The sequence below is a fragment of the Rutilus rutilus genome (genome assembly GCF_951802725.1).
Source record: "Rutilus rutilus genome assembly, chromosome: 17".
NCBI lineage: Eukaryota > Metazoa > Chordata > Actinopteri > Cypriniformes > Leuciscidae > Rutilus > Rutilus rutilus.
In genome coordinates, this window is record NC_140230.1 from 28,880,625 (window position 1) to 28,904,232 (window position 23,608).

Sequence of the window (23,608 nt, forward strand, 5' to 3'; positions counted from 1 at the left end):
TGAATTGCATATACAAACATATTTTTTAATCAATGCATTCAATCCTTAAAGTGAGTTAATAAAAAACACCATTCATGTCAATTAAAATCCGGTATCACCTTCTTCTGCGATTAACTATTTTTTATTATAATATTTTTTGTTTTCTTGGCTTGATTTTACGGTAGGCTAAACTATTTGTTTAAAGGTATGCTATAGTTGCCAAAAAATTGTCTTCATTTGCATCATCATGTCATGTCCCTCCAAATTTCAAACATATAGCCTATGACTTTCATTCTTCTAAAATCATTACCATTACCATCATAATCATTACCGTTACCATTGACTTCCTACATTGTATGGATAAAAAAAAAAGAGAGACATTTTATTCTATTTTATGGCGAACTACTTCTTTGAGCTAGTCTCGATGTAGAGACCGTTTCAAAGAATGAGTTAAATTAACTTTACTTAACACACCAACTTCTTTTAAATTAACTTTACTTAACATACCAACTTCTTTTATTCACAAAAACTAAGCACTTGTCTTTCCTTTTGTTCGCTTTATCTCTTCAAAATGGCACTTTCTCTGAGACCAAGGCAGAACATTTTAATCACCATGACTGAAAGGCAAAGGGCAAATGATTTATGAGAGAAAACCATGTGACTGCAGAGTAGGCTATACAGACAGGATTTCCAGTCTCCACACCATGACTACACTCATGATAACCACAGAGCGCAGAAAGGTATAGTTCACCTAGAAATGAAAATTATTTGTCATTTACATCAACTCATGAACACAAAAGAAGATATTTTGAAGAATGTCAGTAACCAAACAGTTGATGGGCTCCATTGATTGACTTCCATAGTATTTTTATTTTTTTGTCAATGGAGCCCATCAACTGTTTGGTTACCCATATTCTTTAAAAACATCTTCTTTTGTGTTCAGCAGAAGAAAGAAATTCATACAGGTTTGGAACAACTTGATGGTGAGAAAATTATCCCTTTAAGGGGAGTAAATGATGACAGTTTTCATTTGTGAGTGAACTAACCCTTTAATAATCTTAATAATGATTTAAAATGCAACACCAGCCGGGTGTGCATTGTTTCTGGAGTCTTAAATGTGCTTGCCCACGTGTAGAATATGGTAAACTTTAGTATTAGCACAAGAGACCAGAGATTACTCTGGTTATGGTCAGTTGGTAATTTATTTCCGCTTTCCAAAAGTTCAAAGGTCACATTACCATGTACAATCCTTGAACTTGTTTTAACTCTATCTTTCCACACTCTGATAACGGTTTGAATTTTTAAGATTTGTCTTGTCGCAACATGCACGTGATATATAATCGCTTATATCAACAGCATAATCCCCATGGGCAGAGCAGAAGGGTTCAAGATCTGCAGCTGAGAACCCTGTGAGAAACAAACAGTCCCAACAGGTTATCATACAGCAAAATGATCTGCAGTGAAACCTGTTATAAGTATAGACACGCCCGAATATTCGTCATGGTCTGGTGGTCAGGGTTAGTTAAAATGTCCCACAAATCATCTCACGGCAGTTCTGGGATTAAGTGCATCCTCACCTCTATTAAAAATACAGACGGTCAATTCGATGAAGGTATTAAGTGTGGAAAATGACCGAATATTGTTGACAGTCATGCCACAGCATTCTTGATTTAACAACCAATTTATTTCCTTGCTTGTCAATGGAAATGTGTGATTTTTGTTGAAATTTTTTTTTGTTGAAGAACAAATGATGATCAAACATAAAACAAGAAACCGTGTCAAATAAGGAATTAAAACACATTAACCCCAGTGACAAGTAATGTTGTAATCCCATATTACCTCGTGACATCACGTGGCACGGATTACCATAAAAAGGTTGACACAAATAGACTGTAACAGACCGATTATCCATCGCAATGACAGGCTGCAGTGCAGGCCCTGTTCAGACTGCCAGCAAAAAAAAAAAAAAAAAAAAGATTTGTTTGCATATTCATATTTTATCCAGATGGGTTTTTGAAAGTCTGACCAAACAAAAAACAAAACCAACACGGATTTTTTTTTTTTTATCTGATTCAAACCCCACATGGAGTTGGTTTGAAATGCGATTCCAATCAATTTTAACAGATGTGTCTCAGTCTGGACGCTCTGGCTGCTCAAATCGGATTTCAAACTGTCTTTTGCGTCACACAACAATCACTTCAAAACTGGTGACAGAAATGCCGAAAGTATTCATACAGTGAGTGTTATATGCAAATTGTATGTCCCAAAGATTTTTGAAAAAGAAATTTGGAAAATAAGTTCTGCACCGCACCTCGACTGCGCGCTTAGCCTATTTGAAGAGCGAGATGATGCGGTCTGCATTTTTCCTGCATCCGTTTTGAAAGCCTCGTCACGTACGCCTACCTCGCCATGCAGATAGGTGGTTGCCTATGTCTGGACACAAATCATATTTGATCACTTGCAATTAATAGTGTGGGCAGTCTGCCTGAAAAGATCAGATTTGAGAAAAAAAATCTGATTTGCCTGCAGTCTTAACGTTCTATTATTTATCAGTGTCGGAGATCTGACAAGGAAGACAGACGTTGCCTAGCAACACGCACCAACGCGCCCCCTTTCCTCGGATTTCACAGCTCGGAAGTCGGACAACCGTGAGGACACCGAGCAAGAATTCCGATACGAAATCCAAAATGGCTGCGCCCTGTGTGACTTGTAAGTATGAATTGTTTTCATTGTTTTTGGACCGCTTTGGTTGTTTAAATGACGATTTTAATCACTCGTATTAGTGCAATACCTTACTGCGTCCGTATCACTGTCTGCATGTTTTTTCTCCGACTCGGACGCGCAAAACATACCAGAACGCTTGAAGTGTGGAAGTGACGTCATATCCGAGGGCCGAGTCGGTTCGTTGACAACAATAGAAGAACGCAGCAGTAGCTAGGAGTTCAGTTTGGTTGTTATCCCAGGAAGTATAACTTCTGGTGACATGCAAGCCTTGCTCAGACTCAGCCCAAATCTGAGCATCTTTGTGCATATCCGATTGGAATCCGATCATATTTATCAAGTGTAAATAGCAACAAAAAAAGAATCACATGAAATCTGATTTTTAATCCGTTTAAACCTACATTCATATGTAGTGGTTTGAGATCTGATTCAAATCACATTTCTGGAAATCTGTTTAAGTCTGACCGCTCTGATCGGATTTTGTGTAGCTTCACTTCACGTCAGGCGATGTTTGTAGAAAACGTGCTGAATATCTTTGTAGAAGCAAGGTTGAGTTGTTGCGAAGTGCGAGTTGAGCAGAAAATTACAATGTAGCCTACACCTGGTCTACACACCTCTGAGACCGGTGAGTTTTAAAGCTGCGCATTCCAGTTTACTATGTTTCTGCCACTGCTTCATGAAACATGAAACATTTGTTGCTGTTTTTTTTTTTTTTTTTGGCATAGTCATACACACCAACTCAACGCGATTGTCATAGAAACCAATGCAGATATTCAGTCAAATGAAAGAGAGCCACGGGACCCGATTCGGATCTGAACCGTTATCATGACAGTCTAACAGTGTGAACGTAGTCTAATTCGTTCTAGAACCGTTACTTGGATTTGGCCAGTATTACATATAAGACAATGCACAAGAGTTTAAGCAATGCATATATTTCCACAAAATTAGTATCTAATAATGATGATATGACGGATTACATTCAGTTTTCAGCCCTTTCAGAGTTTTAAATGAGAATTAAAAATGGCAAATGTACAAGAAAACAGTAAATCCCAAAAATCTTTTAAGAACAGAGAATTATAATTTACATGTTCAAGAAATTGCGAAATAAAATAAATTGAAAGTAAATGCCAATCCTGTTTATACTCTACTCTGATGTTTTGCTCAAATTATTAAGATCTTGTATTTGCAGGCCATATGTTAAGATGTGTAATCCCGCCCACATCCTACACAGGCTCACCCCTCTCTTGTGGTTTAGAGAGAGTAAAGTGCTGGTAGCTGATCCAGAGGTGTTCAGGAAATGCACACATGAACCACACGGAAACGCTATATTAAGAAGAAAAACAGCTGCAAACCCAAGTAAGAGTAAATATATATCAAAAAACTGTACAAAGTTTACAACATGGAAAATCAAAATAATCATCTCAGGATATTACAACTGAAGCAGAATATTACAACATATAAGTAGAATTAAAACAAAGAAACCATCTCAGGTTAAAACAATTCATTAAATCCAACATTACGCCATATATAGCTATCCTGGATACTGTTATATTCCAAAAGCAAGATTAGATTATCCTAAATCAATCACTGTAAACCTATTTCTAAATCTCAAATAAGACACACAAATGTGTAAAAGCAACAAAAAAAAACTTTTCACTCAAGTGTATCTCGTTGCATATAAACTAGGCGGTCGGAGCGGACTCTTTAGCCAGAGTTAGGTTCCCTTTTCGATGTCAGTTTTGTTATTCTGACACAGGTGATCAAGTATTCAGCACTGAGACAGTCAAGAAGTTCAGCTAATTCTCCCACAAGCTTGACTTGTGTAAGAGGAAAAATTACTGTAAACCTGGTAGATCGTTAATGAAATATACTACTGCATTTCTTTAAGAGTCCAACACCACTATACCACTGTATAAAACACCACTTTGGAAAGATGTTAGTGCCGTTTTTATTGTGTTTAACAGCCATTAAAAAAAAAAAAAAGGTGGCTGTGTAGCTGTCACTTCCTCATAATGCTTTCGATTCCCGTTCAAAATCTGTAGGACTGACCGTAATGGCCTGACATGTGACCTCGCTAACATAAAGACCCCAATTAGAGAGGGCTTGGATAGCGCGTCCTTCGCCTTAGTGAAGTGCTATCCCTGCGAGCTGCATGTTAGTATGTATATTTCTATAGAGTTGAAGTCAGGGCTGGAGAGAGACACCAGTGTAGTTCAGGACATGTGGAGTACAGATGCAAGATACTGGAATCATGGGTCTAAAAGCTATTAGGACTGAGATAATATAACGATTTGGACTGTTCTCAACTGAAACTAACGGCCTAGTTTTGATCATAACTAGTGATATGGTCATTGAATGGTACCCTGTGTGCCTCTAAACAGGATATGTCATGTGGTGTGGTATCAAAAGAAGGCAGGTGTCTGAAAGTAAAAACATTTTTTTTACCCAAGTCAAACTGTAGTCTAAATATTTTCTCGCTTCCAGGATCTACTTCCTGAGGATAAATAAGGCACCGAGGCAGTGACGAGCTTGTCAGATGATGAATTATGCAAGAGACTTCCTACACCACAGCATTATATACACATTTACAAGCTTAGTAGCATCTATGATTTGTCATTTGCAATTACTAGAAACTGACTAAAGTGAGAAACAGAAGACCTTCACCCAAACACATACTTTCATGGTTTGTTAGTGGTTAGTTGTTCAAAGCATTAAATGCAGCTCCTTGTTTAAAACCTAGTTATAATGCACTACATAGTTTCACCTGAGGGAATGTATGCCTAGTAACAGCCCGCAATCACATTACCCAACATTCTCTGTTCCAGGGGATAGCAGCATAGTAGCAGAGAGAATAAAGTAGCAAAAAGGTAGAAACGAGCTCAAATAAAGTTGATGAAAGAGCACCATATCCAAGAAATATATGAAAAATGGTCTATAGAGTGAAATAAATGTGAAAGTAGAGCGAGCAGGCAAGTAGTGTTCATGAATACACAGGAACATTTCCCATCAAACCTTTTGTTCATTTGCACAGGGCCTTTAATTGTTTTGGGTAAGTGTTATTGCCACAGGAACCTTTGCAAACCCTGAATGAAAATTAGCGAAACTAAAAAATAAAGATATGATCTGTAAATTGTCAGTATTCCTAAAAGTGACCCTTAGTCACTGCTGTCGTCTTCATCGTCGTCGTCCGACATGTTGCTGGGAAACTCCGAACCGTGCCGGCTGTCCGAGTGGGAGGGAAGGGTGGCGCCCGTGGAGAGCTGCTTGTAACAGAACTCGCACACACGCACTGGTTTGGACGACTGACTGGGCAGCAGGAACTTCTTCTCTGAACAGGGGCCGCACACGACGAAGCCGCACTTCCGGCAGTGGTGGCGGCGGTTGACGGGGGTGAACTTCATCTTCTGGCAGCGCATGCACACGGTCGCTTCCGAGTCGGGCACCCAGACCGCTGCGTGCTCGCCGGTGGGAGATTTCCCGCTTTTTTCCAGCAGGTCCGAAACACACTTGCTGATGTGGCTCATCCACTCGGACTTCTCTGTTGCTGTTGCAGCATAGACGGCGAAGGATTTGGTGGGTGTTTTAATGAGCCAGCCATTGCGCAGTTCGCCCTCATCCTCCACAGTGTCTATGGTGACGCTCTCCAGAGGGATGATGTGCTGCTTATTGTATTTCTTCTTCAGGATGACGATGTTGCCGTACACCAGGATGTCATTGAAGAGGAAGAACTGCCGGGCTTTGGGCTTTTTGCGGCACAGCTTTGTGAGAACACCCTCCCCGATGAGCACTCGACCTGGGATGGCCAGCGGTTGACCTGCAGTGCCAAAGCATGCTTCCACAAACCCGATGCGCTTAGAGTTGGCCTCACTGTTTGCCAAGCGGTCCACCATCTTTCAGACGCCTGGGAAAGAGAAAGAGAAAAATAAAGGGTTATAATAGGAGCAGGAACAGAAAGTGCTCTGAAACTATCAGCCAGTCACATCGCTTTACAGTAGTGAATATCCCATCTCTATGAACAAAATGGATATGTAAAATATTGGAGGACACAGAGTGAGCCGCTGCGAGAAAGGTATATGATCCAAGCTGTTGCTTTATATTTATAAGCGCTGCAAACAAAAGCATGTTATTAAATGTTGTCTAACAGTTCAAGCATTACAAGTTCGGGAAGATGTTTGACGCGTGTTGCTTTTTCAAATGCACGTTATAAGTGACTCAAAGTCGCAGTGCTTTTAGAGATAGAGCAGCATTTACTACTGACCACAGAGCCGCCCTTCAGTGCATCTGCATAAATAAAAATAAAAAATTCATTAGAAGTCCTTGAAACTTTCAAGTTTTTCGGAGAATTATCAGGCTATAAATTAATTGTACAAAAAAACTCAGGTCTTAACTTTTAATTGCCAAACATCTATATCTATTTATTTGAGGAAAAATAATTTAGTTTAAATGGAGAGAATTCTTTGAAATATTTAGGGGTTCATATACCCAAAGATATCAACACGGTTATTTAGTCTAATTGTTTGAATCTCTTGTTTTCTTGACCGCGAGTAACATGTTCGTACCTAAAAAGTAAATCAGACAATGCTATTTTATCAAGTGGGTAACATGTCATAATCATAAAAAGAGCTTTGTTTGTAGTAACAGTAATAAAGCATTTTCTCCATCATACAATACATTTTAAAATTAATTGTATGCCATTTAGCAACACAAGTCATCCAGCTTTTATTAACATGATATTCTAATATCGATCTAGCTTACTGCAATGTGCAACAAGTGTCTCATATCAGCCATCGAGCGAACTCAGAGTAACCTTATAACATAACTTTCAACACACTCAAACGTATTTTAATATGATTGTTTTGACCAAGTAAAACAGTGCTGTGCAGTGTAACTAGTGCTGGGCGTAATGACCAAAAATTTATATCACAGTATTTTTTTAAATTATACCAGTTTCACAGTATATGACGGTATTTTTAACCACATTTTCTACTGATAAAAAAAAATAAAAAAAATAATCAAAATTTGTTTAAACTGTCTTTATATACCAATACATAATTAAAATGTAAGTACTCTGAAAAAGAGAGTATAAAAATCGAGTGTCTGTAGACCTCTCACGACTGTTGTAAACACAGCTAATTATTTCCATTCACTCCACCCCCTCCCTTCTGAGCTCCTTCCAAAGCCACGCCCCCAAAACACATGAACGCGCGAACGCTCAGGCTCAGCTGGAAGACGCATTTATTTACCTGAGACGAGTGGAGAGGAAGGAGCGCAGTACATACAGTGACATCATGTCAGAATCACATGTACTAAAATACCTAACTTTATCACTATGAATATAAACAAATAAGATGGCTTTTAGTACTCACTATCAAGCAAGCATATCGATACTGGTAAAGTTTAAAATATATTTAGTTTGATTCGGTAACGAGCTATATTTATAAGGCAAAGCTAAAAACAGGTTGCATTGATACATGGTTTTCCATTACCATCAGTTACACTGTGATGAAGTTGAATTTCGTGTAAGATTCATAACATATACGGTGTTTTGCATGTAAGAGTTTCCATGATGAAAACATTGTTGACTCTGATGAGGACTACACTCCGGAGACAAGTACCGCATCGTCGGTTCGAGGACAGGTCCGGGGTCGAGGGCGAAGCAGAGGAGTGCACGCATATGGGCAGATCTTGTAGCAACAGGGGTGGTAGCCATGGTTGCGAGAGAGAGTGACAGTCGCCCAAACCAATCAATTGTTTCGTCCCGGATGGAAATAATGAGCTGTGTTTATTGCAGATTAAAAGGTCTACAGTCACTCGATTTTTATACTCTATTTTTCAGAGCACTTACATTTTAATTATGTACTGGTATGTAAAGACAGTTTAAACAAATTTGAAAAAAAAGTTTTTTAGAAAAATCCTACCTACCTTTAAGAGAGGAAATACTGCAGTAGATTGACTGAGAATGCCCTGTTTTACTGTCATGCGTGAATATTGTAGAAAAATTACAATTACCACACTAGTATTATTAATACAGGTTTGCCAGCTGGAGGCGCTTTAGGAGCAGCAGAAATAGCGGTTTCCCCAGTAACGGCTGAACACAATGCTCATAAACGCTGCTTTATCAGGAAAGAAATAGATTAAATGAAAATAACATCGAAACTTTTCTAAACACAGTCAGTTCCCTTCAAAGATACATTCATATAAAAACACCCACGCCACATTTTGACTTTTAAACGTGCAGTGCTCATGTTTATTCACCGATATCAAAGCCTTTTGGAAAATCTATTTGTGGCTAAATGTTGATATTGTGAACCAATGTATGGGAAACACTAATATAATTTGACTGCTATCAATTATAGTGTAACCTATCCATCTTCACCGTCACATTTAGTAACGCATACAGCTGTGCCCTCACCACAGTGCAACAGTGAAAAGGGATCCCTCTCAAACAGTGTCGCGCCACCCCGCGTTCCGATCGTTGTTTAAGCGACACCATATTGCGGTATATTAAAAATTCTTATCATAACAAAAATAAACACTGGTGTTATTCGATATGAGCCGGTATACCACGCAGCACTAAGTGTAACCCCACAATTTTAATTCTTCAAATAAACTGACCTGTATGAGTAAATCAGCAATTGTGGTTATTCTGCGGTGAATTTAAGTGATTAAACGTAACTGTAACTAAAAAAAAAGTTCAAGTAAGGAGGCGGCGGATATTAAACAACTTTAATCATAAAATAAACAACAAAATGAAAAGAGTAGCAATTGCAGCATACAAGCAAAATAACTCCCGTTGTGGATGCGCTCTTCCCGTAACAACAACACTGAAACAAAAATATATTTTTAACAGTGTTCTCCTTATAATGTTGTATGTGGCAGATTGGCGGTGCACATCTTGCACTTAACTGTATTTTCATGATCAAAGTGATTCCAGGCATCACTGCGCACTTTCAAATCCATAGCTTTACTTCATTTTGCCAGTCTGGACCTGCATGCTGCTATAACCAATCAGAAAAAAAAAAAAGTAATATATTTTTTGAAGTCACAGCGATCATCATTTTCATGATCGATCGTCGCTGTCACGTCCGAGTACTCGTGCACAATCCCCAGTTGTAGCCCTAGTCTCTTACATCATCACAAGAAAGACAAGTCTGTTCAAAGGAGATGTGCGTTCCTGCAGAACAATACATCATTGTGGACATTTTTTGTTGTTGTTGTTGGAATAGCCTTCAATCTGCGAATTTTTTGATGGAGAGAATGGGTCAATGTGTATAAATGACAAGCTTTTACAATAAAATGGTAAATATAAAATTAATTTCAACAGATTATCAAAATTGTTATTTGCAGCTCTAATAGTAATCCTCTAATAAATCAAAACCAACTCAAACTGCATCTTTTTGATCACTACATTATTACAGAGTATCCTTTAACAGCGCAAGAGAGAAACAGAGCTAGATGAGCATGAGCTATTCAAGGTAGGACAACAGGATCTGATCATTCTCACATTACATCCTGTCTGTCCGCCTCTTCAGTCGCATCTGTGCCGGTCTAAGAAATGAACTACACCAGTTTTAAAAAAAACAACAACATGATGTGACAGCAAATGACAAACACCACATAAAGCTACTGATTCATTTAATAAGCAGGTGCTAAAATCAAGTCGGTGTGTAATACTAGTGTCACCCTTGTTTATTCACTCGCCTTTGGACACAAACAAATTACATAATCCAAAGCTTCTTCAGATGGCAGAGCAGATCATGACAAATCGCACACTGGTGTAGTGCCATGCAAAAGCTATCAATTACATCACTTCCTTTTTGTGAATTCAAAAACAATTATGAAACCGGGTATCACCATCACGCTGTCCGGGTTTCCAAGATACAGGGTGTTTGAAAATGGAGAATCTGAGGTCTGTATGGGGGTTATTGTATAGCATGGTAAGCTCATAAGTCACACGAGATTTTCATAAGATCAGTTAAACGCTGGGGGATTAAGAGACCAGAAAATAGTACTGGGCGTATTTCCATTATGCCATGGATAAGGTAAACCCCAGTTCTGGTTCTGTTATGACTATCATATTGTAATCTGATGATAAGGCACACAAAATGAGCCAACCAAGAGAGGAACACCATGACATTTAATACATCCTACACGTTGACCTCAATGTTGAAAAACCAAGCTTGCCCATGTGCAACTTCACAGTTAATGCACAAACCACATATTAATCTAATGCAATCTTATCCCTGAGCAGGAAACATCACCACACAAATAACCTTCCCCCCCAACTAGAGTTTCTACAAGTGATAGGCAAAGTAAAAAAAAATTTTTTTTTAAGATTATGTACATTGGCTGATAACTGGCTTGGCTAATGGCCAGCAACTTGACTTGCCTTGTTTTGGTGAATTTTAAGAAATTATTATTATGAGAATTGTTTAAAAGGATAATCCATTCAAAAATGAAAGTTGCACGCCATTATTTACTCAACCCCATGTTCAAAACCTGTATTACTTCTTTCTTCTGCTGTACACAAACGATGACACACATGATTTTTGTGTCCATACAATGATTGTTAAGGAGGTCAAAAACAACTTTGGACGTCAGTGACTTTAAACGCAAGGACAAAAATGCCAAAAAATATTCTACAAAATAGAAGAAAGAAAGTCATACAGATTTGGGCCAACATGAAGTGAGTAAATTATGACAGTGTGACCTATCCCTTTAATGTCAGCAAATTGCATCATATTAGACAATATCTCACCAAGTGCCAAAAGGACGTGGCACTAGACCGAATGCATAGATCTCAAGACGCTTTTAAAGGTTAGCCTATTTTTAACACAAGTGTCTTAATGGTGAATTGCTCAAATAACTGCACAAGACATGATGCAACAGCCAAAGACGTCCATCTGAATGTGTGTGGCCGCAGTGAAGGTGCTTTAAAGGGGAATAAGTTAGAAGATGCAACTTTTCCAAGAAGGTTTTACTGCAACTCGCCAATCGATTAGTCAGTTGTAGAACAACTAATCAAGCATTAACCATTTGTGCTGTTTACTTCCACATCCTAAGGACACACAATGGTTGGTGTCTGGGAAACAAACGATTGACTTATGAGTTAGCGATATAAAACCAGAAAGGAAAAGACAAAAACGTGTCACGTCTTTTACATGGACACTCAGCATGAATTTTGAAGTAACGTGATGGGCAGTAGCAGTAGAAGCTCTGTGTGCCTGAAACTCAGTGAAAGGACACCGCTGCCTCCTACACAACAGCACTTTCCTGACTCACTTCCTCCTTTCTAATGAAAATGAAAACTACTGTTAAGCTACTCCACACATGCTGTGGGCAATACTACACGTTTAGAATAGCCAAACATATTGCAGTTACAACCATTTTCATTTCCACAGCAAAAACCAGTGATACTCTGAGCATTATAAGCACTGTGCTTTACACGTGTCTGCAGTATTATCAACACGCTAACCTATCAAAAGACAGTAAATACTGTATTACAATGCCCATAGACAAATACATAAACATTCTAGACAGAATTAGAAACTACGTACCATAATGACAAATTTAAATTCCAAGCTAAATTTTCTCTTTCACTTGTGAAAAGCTAGTTTCAATGTTTTTAAAAGTATAGTAATTTACCTCATGTCGTTCCAAACATGTATGAATTTCTTTCTTCTTCAAAGGAACAAAACAAAGATATTTTTGGTCTCTACACTACACTACACACAACTTTGAACTCCACTGACTTTCATGGTATGGACAAAATGTATCTTTTGTGTTCCACAAAGAAAAGAAATCCAAAAAATGTGTGTCATGTGCTGCAAACACCCACTCCTTTCAGAGGCTTCCCTAAACCAGCGTCTGGATTAAAACCGAGAAGCACAAAGCGTCTTATTAGCTGCCTTGTAAAAGGTTTGCTCTCTTGTTGCTGAGTGACATAAAGGTCAATGATGAACACTTAGCAACTCCTAGCAATGGCACATTAAGCAGCTAAAGCTTCTTTCTTTCAGGCATTTGTGAGCGACACCCTCTTGGCAGCAAATGAGAATATCAAGCAGATAAACTACATATTCAAAGAAATAATACCAAATCAGGAATGAGAATTGCTGAGTAAAGCCTAATTTTACCTGGAATCAGCCTCAGAAAAACTGCAACAGAAATGCATACTAAACATAAAAATGGCATGTTCCAATGTGAAATCCTCAGATCCAAGTATGATTTTTTTCTAATGAAAAAGTATGATCTAATACTCTAAATACTCATTTTATATGTCTGTGTGAATGTCTCTTTGTGACTGAAGCCTTATCAAAGAACATTTTCTGTAACCCTAGTGTAACAGACAAAGTATTATCTCATCTTATCTTAACATCAAGTAAAAAAGAAAAAAAATTGTTTTCCAACATGTTTCATGTTGTTTTACATGTCAGACAGATGGTCTCCTGTTTGAGTGGGCTGTTCTTGGCCAGAACAAGCTGTTATGTTATTTATTAGGGCTGCACAATATATCGAAGTATCGCAAATGTATATATCGCTATGGGCTTTATGCACAGCTGCACTACTTCCTGAACTTCAGGCAGGTCCTTTGTTTCCTGTCTGCCATTATTGGACAAACTGATTAATTCAGGTGGTCAGGCACACCTGGATTAATCAGTTTGTCCAATCATGGCAGACAGGAAACAAAGGACCTGCCTGAAGTTCAGGAAGTAGTGCAGCTGTGCATAAAGCCCATATGCATATCGCAACGGTTTGCAATAACTGGGGTCATGAACGAAAGACAAAGAGAATATCACTCACTGCTCTTGGCTAAATAGCTTTCGTAGCTTTAAGAATCAGTATATATTTAATTCATACAGAAAAAACTAAGCAGTATTTTATTTTTTACATTTGATTATTCAGTTTCTGTTGTTAAATAAACCTAACGTAGGCCTCCCTGAAACCCTAAACCCCGTGGTTTACACTGATGTTAAAATAACACCTCTTATGCTACAGTAAAACACTGTGGTCACTTTTAGAAGTTGTAGGGATGTTTTCTTGTCACAAAAGAATGTGAATGTGAATGTAATTTTTCATTTTAATTAACGATTGAAAAGACCAATTAATACAAACATGCTTGAAAGTGCATATTAAGGCCTCGATATTCGCTTTAAGTACATCAGAGAATTTAATCACTGTAGCCTCTCAAAGCACAAAAAGAGAAACAGCCATATTTACAGTCTGCTTCACTAGATTGCTCAAATGCTTATTTCCATTGCTGAAGCATATGAGTCTGGTGATTAAGTCCCTGACCGTATTTGCTTAGATGTCCTGCTGGCACTGACTAAGTGAATCTGATCTGGAAGAGAAGCCTGGAAGGCTTACTCTGGACATGCAGGCCGTGTAGAGAGATCTCATCCTAATTCTGCCAGCCTTCATGACAAAGGCTGATGGATGGGTGCCTGTCTCCATAATTAGACTCTCTCTGCTATGACTCACTAGAAGCATTAGCCACAGCATCTATTTCACTCAGTTCGCAAACCCTGCAAAAAGCTCATTTATCATTCAACAGGCAGGAAACAAATATCAAGCGATGTCCAATCAAATATTTGCAATATATACAATTATAAATTATGTTATTATGATCAATTGAACGTGTCTTTGCTGATTTTGATTTGTTTTAGTCATGTTAGTTATAACCATTGTTACACAAATATAGTGTTTGTCATGTGTTTTTCCTCCATTTCACACAGTCGCCTTGTAGTACATCAGCTGCTATGTGGAAAAGCACATCTTGGCACTTTCGGACATTTGTACGGGAGATCAGAGACAGCTGCGGGTGGGAGAGGAGCAGCAGGTGCGGACCAGACCTTTTTTTCTCTGCAGAACGCTAATTTTGCAGGTCTAACAGCCAGCACCTGGCCCTCCAGAAGCCAAGCAACTTGATAGTCCATCTGCCGGAGGAAAGCCGGAGCTGTCAATCACACCAATCGACAGGAAAAACAAAGCACAAATGGTCTCTAATAGGCATTAACTGCTTTCTTGACGCAGATTTATGTGATTATGAGTGCTGTGAGACAGTATAGTGGCAAATCACAATGGTGTGCTGTTGATGAAATGACACATAATAGCTCAAAATATCCTAAGACTAAAGGAGTTTGGTATGACCTGGGTCACAAGCCTCCTCAAAATGTATCAGGAAGGTGACATAGGGTGGGAATGTGATGGAAGAGGCGGTAAAAGAAGATTAAATTCAAACAGCTTGGACAGCTGAAAGCTCAGACTACACCAATTAATTAATGACTGCTGGTTTCCATGTTTATCCAAGCACGTCTGGAGGGAGCATACTAACTGCAATTAAATGATTCAGAAAAAAAAGAAAGAAAAAAAAAACACTAATAGCCTTGCATAATAAATATAGATGCACTGATATTTATAAGATGATTGCTGATTAAACAACCATCAGTATATTATTGGTCATACTAATGTTACATGATGAAAGTGTTTTTGCGCATTACAAAGTGAAAATGCTGGATGATGCAATGTGCCAATGACATTTTTTTTATGTTTAATATACATGCAGCGTGGGATTTTCATCCAGTGATATTTCACTTTAAGTGGGGCTACCAAGCACAACGAAATAGAAACCAAGTGAGCGAAAATGTCGAATGCTTTATTGCATCACACCTGGTTAGGACACGGTTGTGACTGGTATAGACAGAGTAACCACAATAGTACAGCCTAAAAACTATACAAACTACACAAACAAAAACTGCATATCAGGCGAAATTTATGGCAGGGCTGCTATTTGGAAACTGTATGCCTCCAAGACCAATAAAAAAAAAGCACAAAAACTAAAACCTTGAGAAAAAGTAGTAAAATGGTCACATAAGTATTATAGTATTAAGTATTAAGTACTATTTCCAAAATAAAGATGGGTTTACATTTAAAAAGTCAAATAATCCCTCCAACTCACAATGTCTGCCGCCAGCTGTTTGGATAAATTTGTTATCGTATGGACCAGTGTACAATTCGAATGTAGGGTGGACATAATTGGGCCATTTTACAGTTTCTACAGATTAAAGTGAGCAGCGCGTCTAAACAACGGAGTGGTTCACACCACAAGCACTCAGTCAGGGTCATTTATGGTAATGATTTCATTCAAGCCCTTTCCACTCCGTGTGCATTGCTTCTCTCTCTCACTCGCTAAAAAAACGTAAAGAGCCACATTTAGAGCTGCAGATTACGTGGTTATTTTAACAATAGTAGCAGAAACACGATGAGCAGCAAAATAGATATAGTCTAGCAGGAGAAATAGGTTCCCATGTACCCGTTTGGCATTTTTTTGTAACCTGGTTTTTTTTGGGACCCTAATGGTGTCTGGTTAAGAATTTTTTATGTTGCTGAGGTCAACTAATTTCCCATGGGGTTCGTTTGGCGGCCATCTTGAAGTGATGTCAGCGCTAGGGGCGAAAAATGCAGATTTTCATATCTCCTGAACCACACAACATACAAAGACAAATTAACCCACTTTTGCATATAATTCTGACACCAGGGATCAAATGGAAAGGTCATTGACATGGTACAACCACTCTTTATTGGTGAAAAACAGGCAAATAAATAACACATTTTAGGCGTAACTTTTACTATTATGTTTTACTATTTTGGATTATGTACATTGTTTTTTTTTAGTAGTTTATTGCTTTGAGCAAAATATAAAAATGGTCCATATTTTTATTGAGGTAAACTCTGCACCCCTGCCAGTATGTTTTCTCAGTCCCAAGGCCTTCTATGTGCCATACACAAAGGTGACTAAATGTAAAACAAGTAAATAAATAAAAAATAGCCAGTTAAAACATCTGATCTAACCTTTTATATTCATATCTAGTTATATCTATATTTACTTTTTTGGGCCCAAGATTCTACTCTGATCAAAACTGGAACAAGCTCCCTGTAGCCATCCGAACAGCACCGTCTCTTTGTTTTTGAATCTATGCTTAGATCCTATTTCCTTGAACAGATGTTGTTAGTCTAAAATATGTTAGCCTATATAGTTCACTGAAAAAATGATTAGTTGAATTTAATTAAAAAAAATTATCGTAAGTGGTTGCACACAATTGATTTTAGCTACATTTAAACAAATGCATTAAGTTGCATTTCAACTTAATGCATTTGTTTAAATGTAGCTAAAATCAATTGAGTGCAACCACTTATGATGAAAAAATGTATTTAAATTCAACAAATCTTTTTTTCAGTGTTGTATTTTATCCCTTTGTACATTTTTAAATGTTTAATTTATTACATGTACAGCACTTTGGTCAACCCATGGTTGTTTTTAAATGTGCTTAAGAAAGAAAGAAAGAAAGAAAGAAAGAAAAAGAAAGAAAGAAAGAAAGAAAGAAAGAAAGAAAGAAAGAAAGAAAGAAAGAAAGAAAGAAAGAGGTGAAATGAAGATAAAAAATTGCATTTGCAATTCAAAATGTGGTTTAAAAACTTGTTTGCAGGAATGCACAATTTAGCCCAACATTTTGGATTATTAGGATTTTTAGGATTATTATTATTACTACATAAAAATATAAGAAAATAAGAAACATCACTACTGTAATATTTTACTGAAAAATAAAAAAGCGTATTAAAGAAAGAAATATTATAATTTTATTTTACAGCACAACTATAAAATTGCAATACTTTACTAACATTTACAGTACAACTGTTTTAATATCCCTCAAACATTAAACCATCAAAATGTTATTTTCACGGAAAACTGCTGGGAGCTCTTAAAGTTTCTCTTTTCTTGGCTTTAATCAAATAAATGCATAAAACTAACAATTTAATTAAACTTTTAAAATGTAATCAATTGAAAAATGTAACAATTCATTTAATTTTTTGGCAAACAAAGTGCTGCACTACAGAGATTTACTGTTTAAGTTAAATTGTGGATGGAAAATTGTGTGATATTCCTTAAAAAAAATTATGTTTTCATAAATTGAATTATTATTATTACTTTGAACCAAACTTTTATTTTGGCGGGTTGGCCCTGAAAACACCACTAGCATCAGGTGTGCTTGAGTATGTGTGAAACTGTGCCACTCATTCACACAGAGATGTGCAGAACATGCAGACTTTATATTTAAATAGCAGTCTAGCAGGATTTATTCTTCTTAATTTTGCCAAATTCTGTGACATTTTGCAATATACATTAAATTTCTTTTATGACTGGATTTTACAATTCTGTCTGCAAAATCATATGTCTCTACGTGTGCTCTTAAATGTACGTTATAAGCGACCCAAACCAGGTTTCAACCAGAAGTCGGCGCTACAGACAAAAATTATATAATGGCTTGTGTGCCTGTCCTTCTGGATTCGTCTCAGAGCACTATAACTCAACAAACCTGTCAAAAGCACCTGGAATCAGCAGTTTTGTGCAGTAAATGCCTGACCCTAAAGCAGCCAATAAACCATTCTGGGCAAAGTAAACAGTTAAATGATGCCAACATAGTGCGTTTCAGTAAGTTATATTACGGAAGTACAGCAGAACTATTCACAGGCTGCTGCTACACCACAGAATATTTTTATCTGTTAAAACCTTAACTACTTCAGATCTTTTGGTATCTCCATCAGCTCAAGACACAAACAAGATCTTCAAAGTGAACTATTTCTGAGCTACGCAAACCTTTGAGCCCACAAAATTAGATTAAGCCTGTTCAAATACACAAACATTCAGCATTCACACACAAAGTCTAACCATACATCCTGTCACATCAACATACCTAAATAACACACAAGTAAAACATGAGATCATGTTTCATTTGGGACTCTGGCTTAACAGATAAAGAAAGTAAAAATTGGCATTTATTTTGCGGTTCTCTGTACCAATTTCGGTACCAGAGCAAAAACTGTTGAATCAACAGATATGATTGTGATTGGCTACAATGCTCAACGCTCGTTAACCCCCCCCCCCCAAAAAAAACATGCTGTAATGTAAATAAAAACTTGTTTGCGAAGAGCGTCTATCAGTGGGTACCAAATGTACGAAATACACGAAAATTCGAGGGACGAATACGTGTACCGTTACACCCCTAATTACTATTTAATCAAATGTAATGGAAGAAAAATTAGTTGTGTGACGTAAGGTAAAGTGAGGTCAACCTTGACAATGGGCTAGGGCTAGGGCTGGGCTGCGGGCAGGGCAGCGTTCGGTACGTCATGAGTGTGTCGCGATACACACCGCGGGTGGTGGTGTATCGCGGTTTTGGGGTTCGGTTTGAATATCGTTACACACCCTAGCTAGTACCCTCAATTTTTTTTACATTTTTACACGGTACATGTGACAACCTGCTAACAATGTTAAACCATCATCCAGCATCATAAAAACGCTCAGCACTAGCCTGGGTTTCCCCATGCTGCTTTGCACGCAGCGCGATTTTATGCACGCTGCTAGGCAGCCTGGATACCATGGACCAGATTTTCCCCTCAAAAAGGGAACCAATCACAGAACGGGGAGGGAGCAGCAAGACGATGACGACGTCAATGCGACACACCGAAGCAGTTTGTTTATATCTATGGATTCAACATGGCAGCAGACGCGAAGTTACCTTTCGATGCAGCCTTAGATAGTGTTCTAAGTAGTTTAGAACGCAAGTTTATTTCGTCTTCTTCCTCGTCGAATTTCTGCCGCTCTACATACGTCATCTGGTATAATTGAAACGATTGGCTATGAGCTACGTACAGGCGCATTTGATAGACATTCGTAGCGCCCAACTCTGGGCATTCGTAAACCACGCCTCAAATACGAGAAAATGAACATGTGGTTCCCAGACCACGTCTCAATGAGAAAGAGGTCTGACGTTAGCCAGGCTAGCTCAGCACAGTCTAGGTACATGAAATCAGTGACTTTACACTAAATTCAAGTTCACATGTCCGTTAACTAGAAAATATCTCTGCAAATGAAACCTGTTGTTTCAGACTTAAGGAATATAAAGCATGTGTTGCTAAGTGTAATAACTCCAACAACTTGCTTGGTAATAAGCCACAGATTACACCAAACAACATGTTCAGGCTAAAGGAGGGTAACGATCTCAGAACTTCTCACACATCCTTTTGCGGTTTATACAAGGTTTATTGGAGTGTTTTGGAATCTTGCCCAACATGCACTGTCTGCATTTGAATAAGCTGTGTTCAGGAATGAGGTCAATCACTATTTCCAGGGACTTGGTTACGTTGAAGACCTAAGCCAATTTCCTACTAATCACCACTGGATCTGTTCTATGAATGGATTAAGCAACAGACACTTTTGTTTTGATGGCATGCTGAGGGGTGGGACTGGGAATCTTTAGGCACCTTGTGATTCAATTCAATTCCAAATGCTTTAATGGCTGATAGGCCTAGATGCTGATACCAACAATAAGGTGGGGACAAAAGCAAATGATTAATCATCACTTACTGAAGCTCAGGTATAAAACAATATGACATTCCAAAAACAGGTTATTGTGCAACCAAACGTTCCTATAACCAAAAAATAATGAAGATTAACATTGGTCTTTTTTTTTAACTATAAAAAAAAATGCACTGTGCTCCTGGCGATTCACAAACAGAAAAGAAAATTTGTATTCTTTAAATCATCTGAGACATATTACAATATAAATACAATAAATGCACCCTCTTTATGCACTTTTCCCAATGTTGCACACCGCATGGAACTTGACTGTATATGTAATGTTGTCTCACCTATGCTTTTAAATCAAACCAAATTGTTTTTGATGGATCAGTTCATAATTGTTAAAAATGTTGTGCAGAGTAGAGCCTTGAATTTAGCCTCCAAGTGCTGTTTTGACAACCATTTAATCTCTATGAAAATCTACCTTAAACTGTGTGTGTGCACAGCTGTCCAGACAGGAGGGGATCAAACAGGTCATTGACACACATTTGAGCATGCAAACATTTAAACCTTGTATGAATTCCTGCTAACTGGTAGTTTCAATACTATTAGGCAAGACATCTTAATAGGACAATCTTTAAAACAAAATCCACATAAGTAGCTTTTGCTTCATTACACTAAACAACTTTTCAATTTGACCTTCTGCCGGTCTTGCTGACACTGCCATACGCCTGTACCCATTATTATTACAGACATGACGAAGTTAGCAGCACCATTTCAACAACCTCTACTTTGACAACTAAGACAGACTTGCATAAGCACAAGCTGTTCCTTGGAAGTACAAAACTGTAAGATTCATAGGGCATTATGAATGGTTGACTCACCCTCTTCTTCAGAATACATAGCTTTTACATTTACGATTTTAGCTGAAGAAGAAACATATATATGTGCAGGCTACCTTTAATTCACTGTTTAATTCACACTCATCCATACTAACAACCATCCAACTCCAGTGGTTTTAAAAAAAACAACAACAAAAAACAGGTGTGAATCAAACAGCCATATGAATGCAGAAGCGAAACTTTCACTACAGAATATATTATTAAACATTACTAAGGACTCGGTTGAGTAAACTAAAATGAATGCTCAGTGTGTGGTCATAGGAAAATCATGTACAAGTATTCTTATTGTGAAGCAAAAAAAAAAAAGAAGCAAAATCAGTCCAGGACTGCTTCCTTAATTCATGGTTTTACAGCAACTAATTAAAAGTTTCATACTGCTAAAATTCACTACATGACTGCTGTTTAAGTCAGGAACGGAGTTGGGTGGTTTTCACTAACGTTAGTTTCGATGACTCACCCATCACTAGCTATCACACAGGCGAGGTTAAACTTAATAGTAAAACTTCTGATGTCTCGGCATCGTCAGACCAAAACCATAAAGGTTTAACCCAGAATGAATGAAGGTACTTTGTCATATACTTCTATTTTAAACTTTTTTTTTTTACTTACTGTAACATTAACTTGTTTTGACACACTGACAGCTCAACCAGAAGACTAGCAACTCTCACAGAGTTTTGCATTGACTGACTAGGTATTGAGCTATAAATTAGAGAAACACATTCAAACAGCCACCTATAGTGTTGTTGTCAATTTAGTTTTACATTTCGTCGTTGACAAAGTTTTCCCACACGTTAGCATGCTACAAGCTAACAAGGCGCATGGATTGTCCCATTCCGCACGAATAGTTCCTTGACCTCGTCGAAAAATCTTTCAAACTTACCTTACTGAAACACATTTCACCAACACTACTGCAGCCGAAATAATACAAAGTAACCATGGTAAACAAGTAGTAGTTCAACAACTGCAACTTGCTCTGACAGGCGCGAATGGAAACTAGACTATTCGCGAGCGCTTCGTAAGTTTAGGCACGCACGCACTTACCTCAAAGCAACTGATCAACGGCTGTAGACGCAAAGCCACAATCTCAGGTTAGTTTTCCAACGACCAAAATATTTAAATCCCAAATTCAAAAAGCGTTAGTTGGAAGTTCTTCTGCCACCTTCCCGGGCAGCCAAAGTCGGAAACTGTCGTTTCAATATGGCTGAGGGCAGGAGCAGGGAATGTAAACGTCACTAGCGTGACTCCGGGTCGGGGTGGTGTGGGAGAAGGGGCAGGGACTAATCTGGATAAATACTGAGCCTAGTATTTAAAGTTGTCGAGTGTTCCTGTAGTTCCTTTCACTTTTCTTCCTCGCTGTAAACATTAACTTAGCCTATGTTTCTTAGGAATAAACCGCAGATAAGTATTGTCTCATGTGGGTTAGTGTGTGTGGTAATCAATAACCAAGTTGAGTAGTAAAAGTAGTCCCAACTGATAAAAGTTGTAAAGGAATAATCTTTAGTTTTACAACTGGGCTATTGGGTTATGATGACAATGACTATTTTTTATTTAGGTTTGCTGCAAACACACATGGTCTTTCTCAGGTAAGTTGACATGAATGACTATGCAAAACAACAAACACAACAAAAAAGTTTTCTTATTTCCATCATTAAGTAATGCCATATTTTGCAGTGTTTTGCAACCATTCTATTGTCTTCAGGTCGTTTTATTTATAAAGGATATTCTATAAATATCAACCAGACCCACCTTTATTCATTTACATATAAAGACCTGTAAATATGTAAACATGAACTTTTTTCTCATTGCATTTTAAAAAAAAAAAAATTTTTTTAAAGACTGAAAAGCATAAATGTATATTATATTGTGGTGCATAAGTGTGGACTAAGTACTTCAGTCTAGTAAACACAAAATGTGGCAGCAAGCATTTCTCTGTTTTCATTGTACCAAAGAATCCCAAGAATGTTTTCCTGTGTTGTGTGAGGGAAGTGGCCGCTGGTGATTCAGCACATCTATATTAAGGCCATTCACTGTATTTCTTGTTTCTGCAGAGAATAGCATTGTCATATATACGTGATACCCATACCTCACTGAAACTGTACCTGATTTGCTGATTATAACACTGACAGCAGTTTGGACGTCATGGAGCAGCCTGACTGTTGAGGACATTGCACAGCTCTGTTTGTTTTAAAGATTATAACTTTTCATTTTTATTTTTAGCAATTAGGTTTCAGGTTATTTCTGGTGTGATCTGAAGAAATGACAGTAGCCTATGTTTAACTTTAAACTATAAATTAATATAATTATCTTATTAATATCATTAATTATATTATATTAATTAATATCGATGATATAATACATATATATGTATTAATACATTAACATATTTAATACATTCATATTAATTAAACATGTTTAATGCAGTAGGCTATTTTCTATTGCTTCACTGTTTGGTCAGAAATGAATCCGTTGAATGTATATTTAACCATAAGAATTTATATATATTAAGAGATCAGATGGCATATTTAGTTCTTAAGATAATTTTAGGGTTCTCATTTGATCCACCTTTAATATTGAAATGCAATTTGCATTGAAACTCTCTGCTGCCCCCAGGTGCCTGCCTGTTTGCAGGTATACACCCCTGTCTTATTAG

At 37.6% G+C, this 23,608-nt stretch overlaps 2 protein-coding genes across 3 annotated transcripts in view; one reads left to right on the forward strand and one right to left on the reverse strand.

Annotated features, from left to right (window-relative positions):
* Positions 1-23,608, forward strand: part of dek (DEK proto-oncogene) — a 379,089-nt gene that overhangs the window by 68,040 nt on the left and 287,441 nt on the right. The window lies entirely within an intron of this gene.
* Positions 4,058-22,308, reverse strand: plekhf2 (pleckstrin homology domain containing, family F (with FYVE domain) member 2). 2 transcript variants are annotated; one of them, XM_084385064.1, is made up of 2 exons: positions 22,000-22,308; positions 4,058-6,601 (listed from the first exon to the last, which is right to left on the reverse strand). In XM_084385064.1, the coding sequence occupies exon 2, from the start codon at positions 6,588-6,590 to the stop codon at positions 5,856-5,858; it is 735 nt and encodes a 244-aa protein (XP_084241190.1). In that variant the 5' UTR covers positions 6,591-6,601; positions 22,000-22,308; the 3' UTR covers positions 4,058-5,855. The 2 variants fall into 2 exon arrangements, with proteins under 2 accessions (XP_084241190.1, XP_084241191.1); XM_084385065.1 differs by lacking the exon at positions 22,000-22,308 and adding an exon at positions 21,839-21,982.

Coding starts and splice junctions, on each gene's coding strand:
- plekhf2 (XM_084385064.1), bottom strand. CDS start 6,590: ATGGTGGACCGCTTGGCAAACAGTGAGGCCAACTCTAAGCGCATCGGG.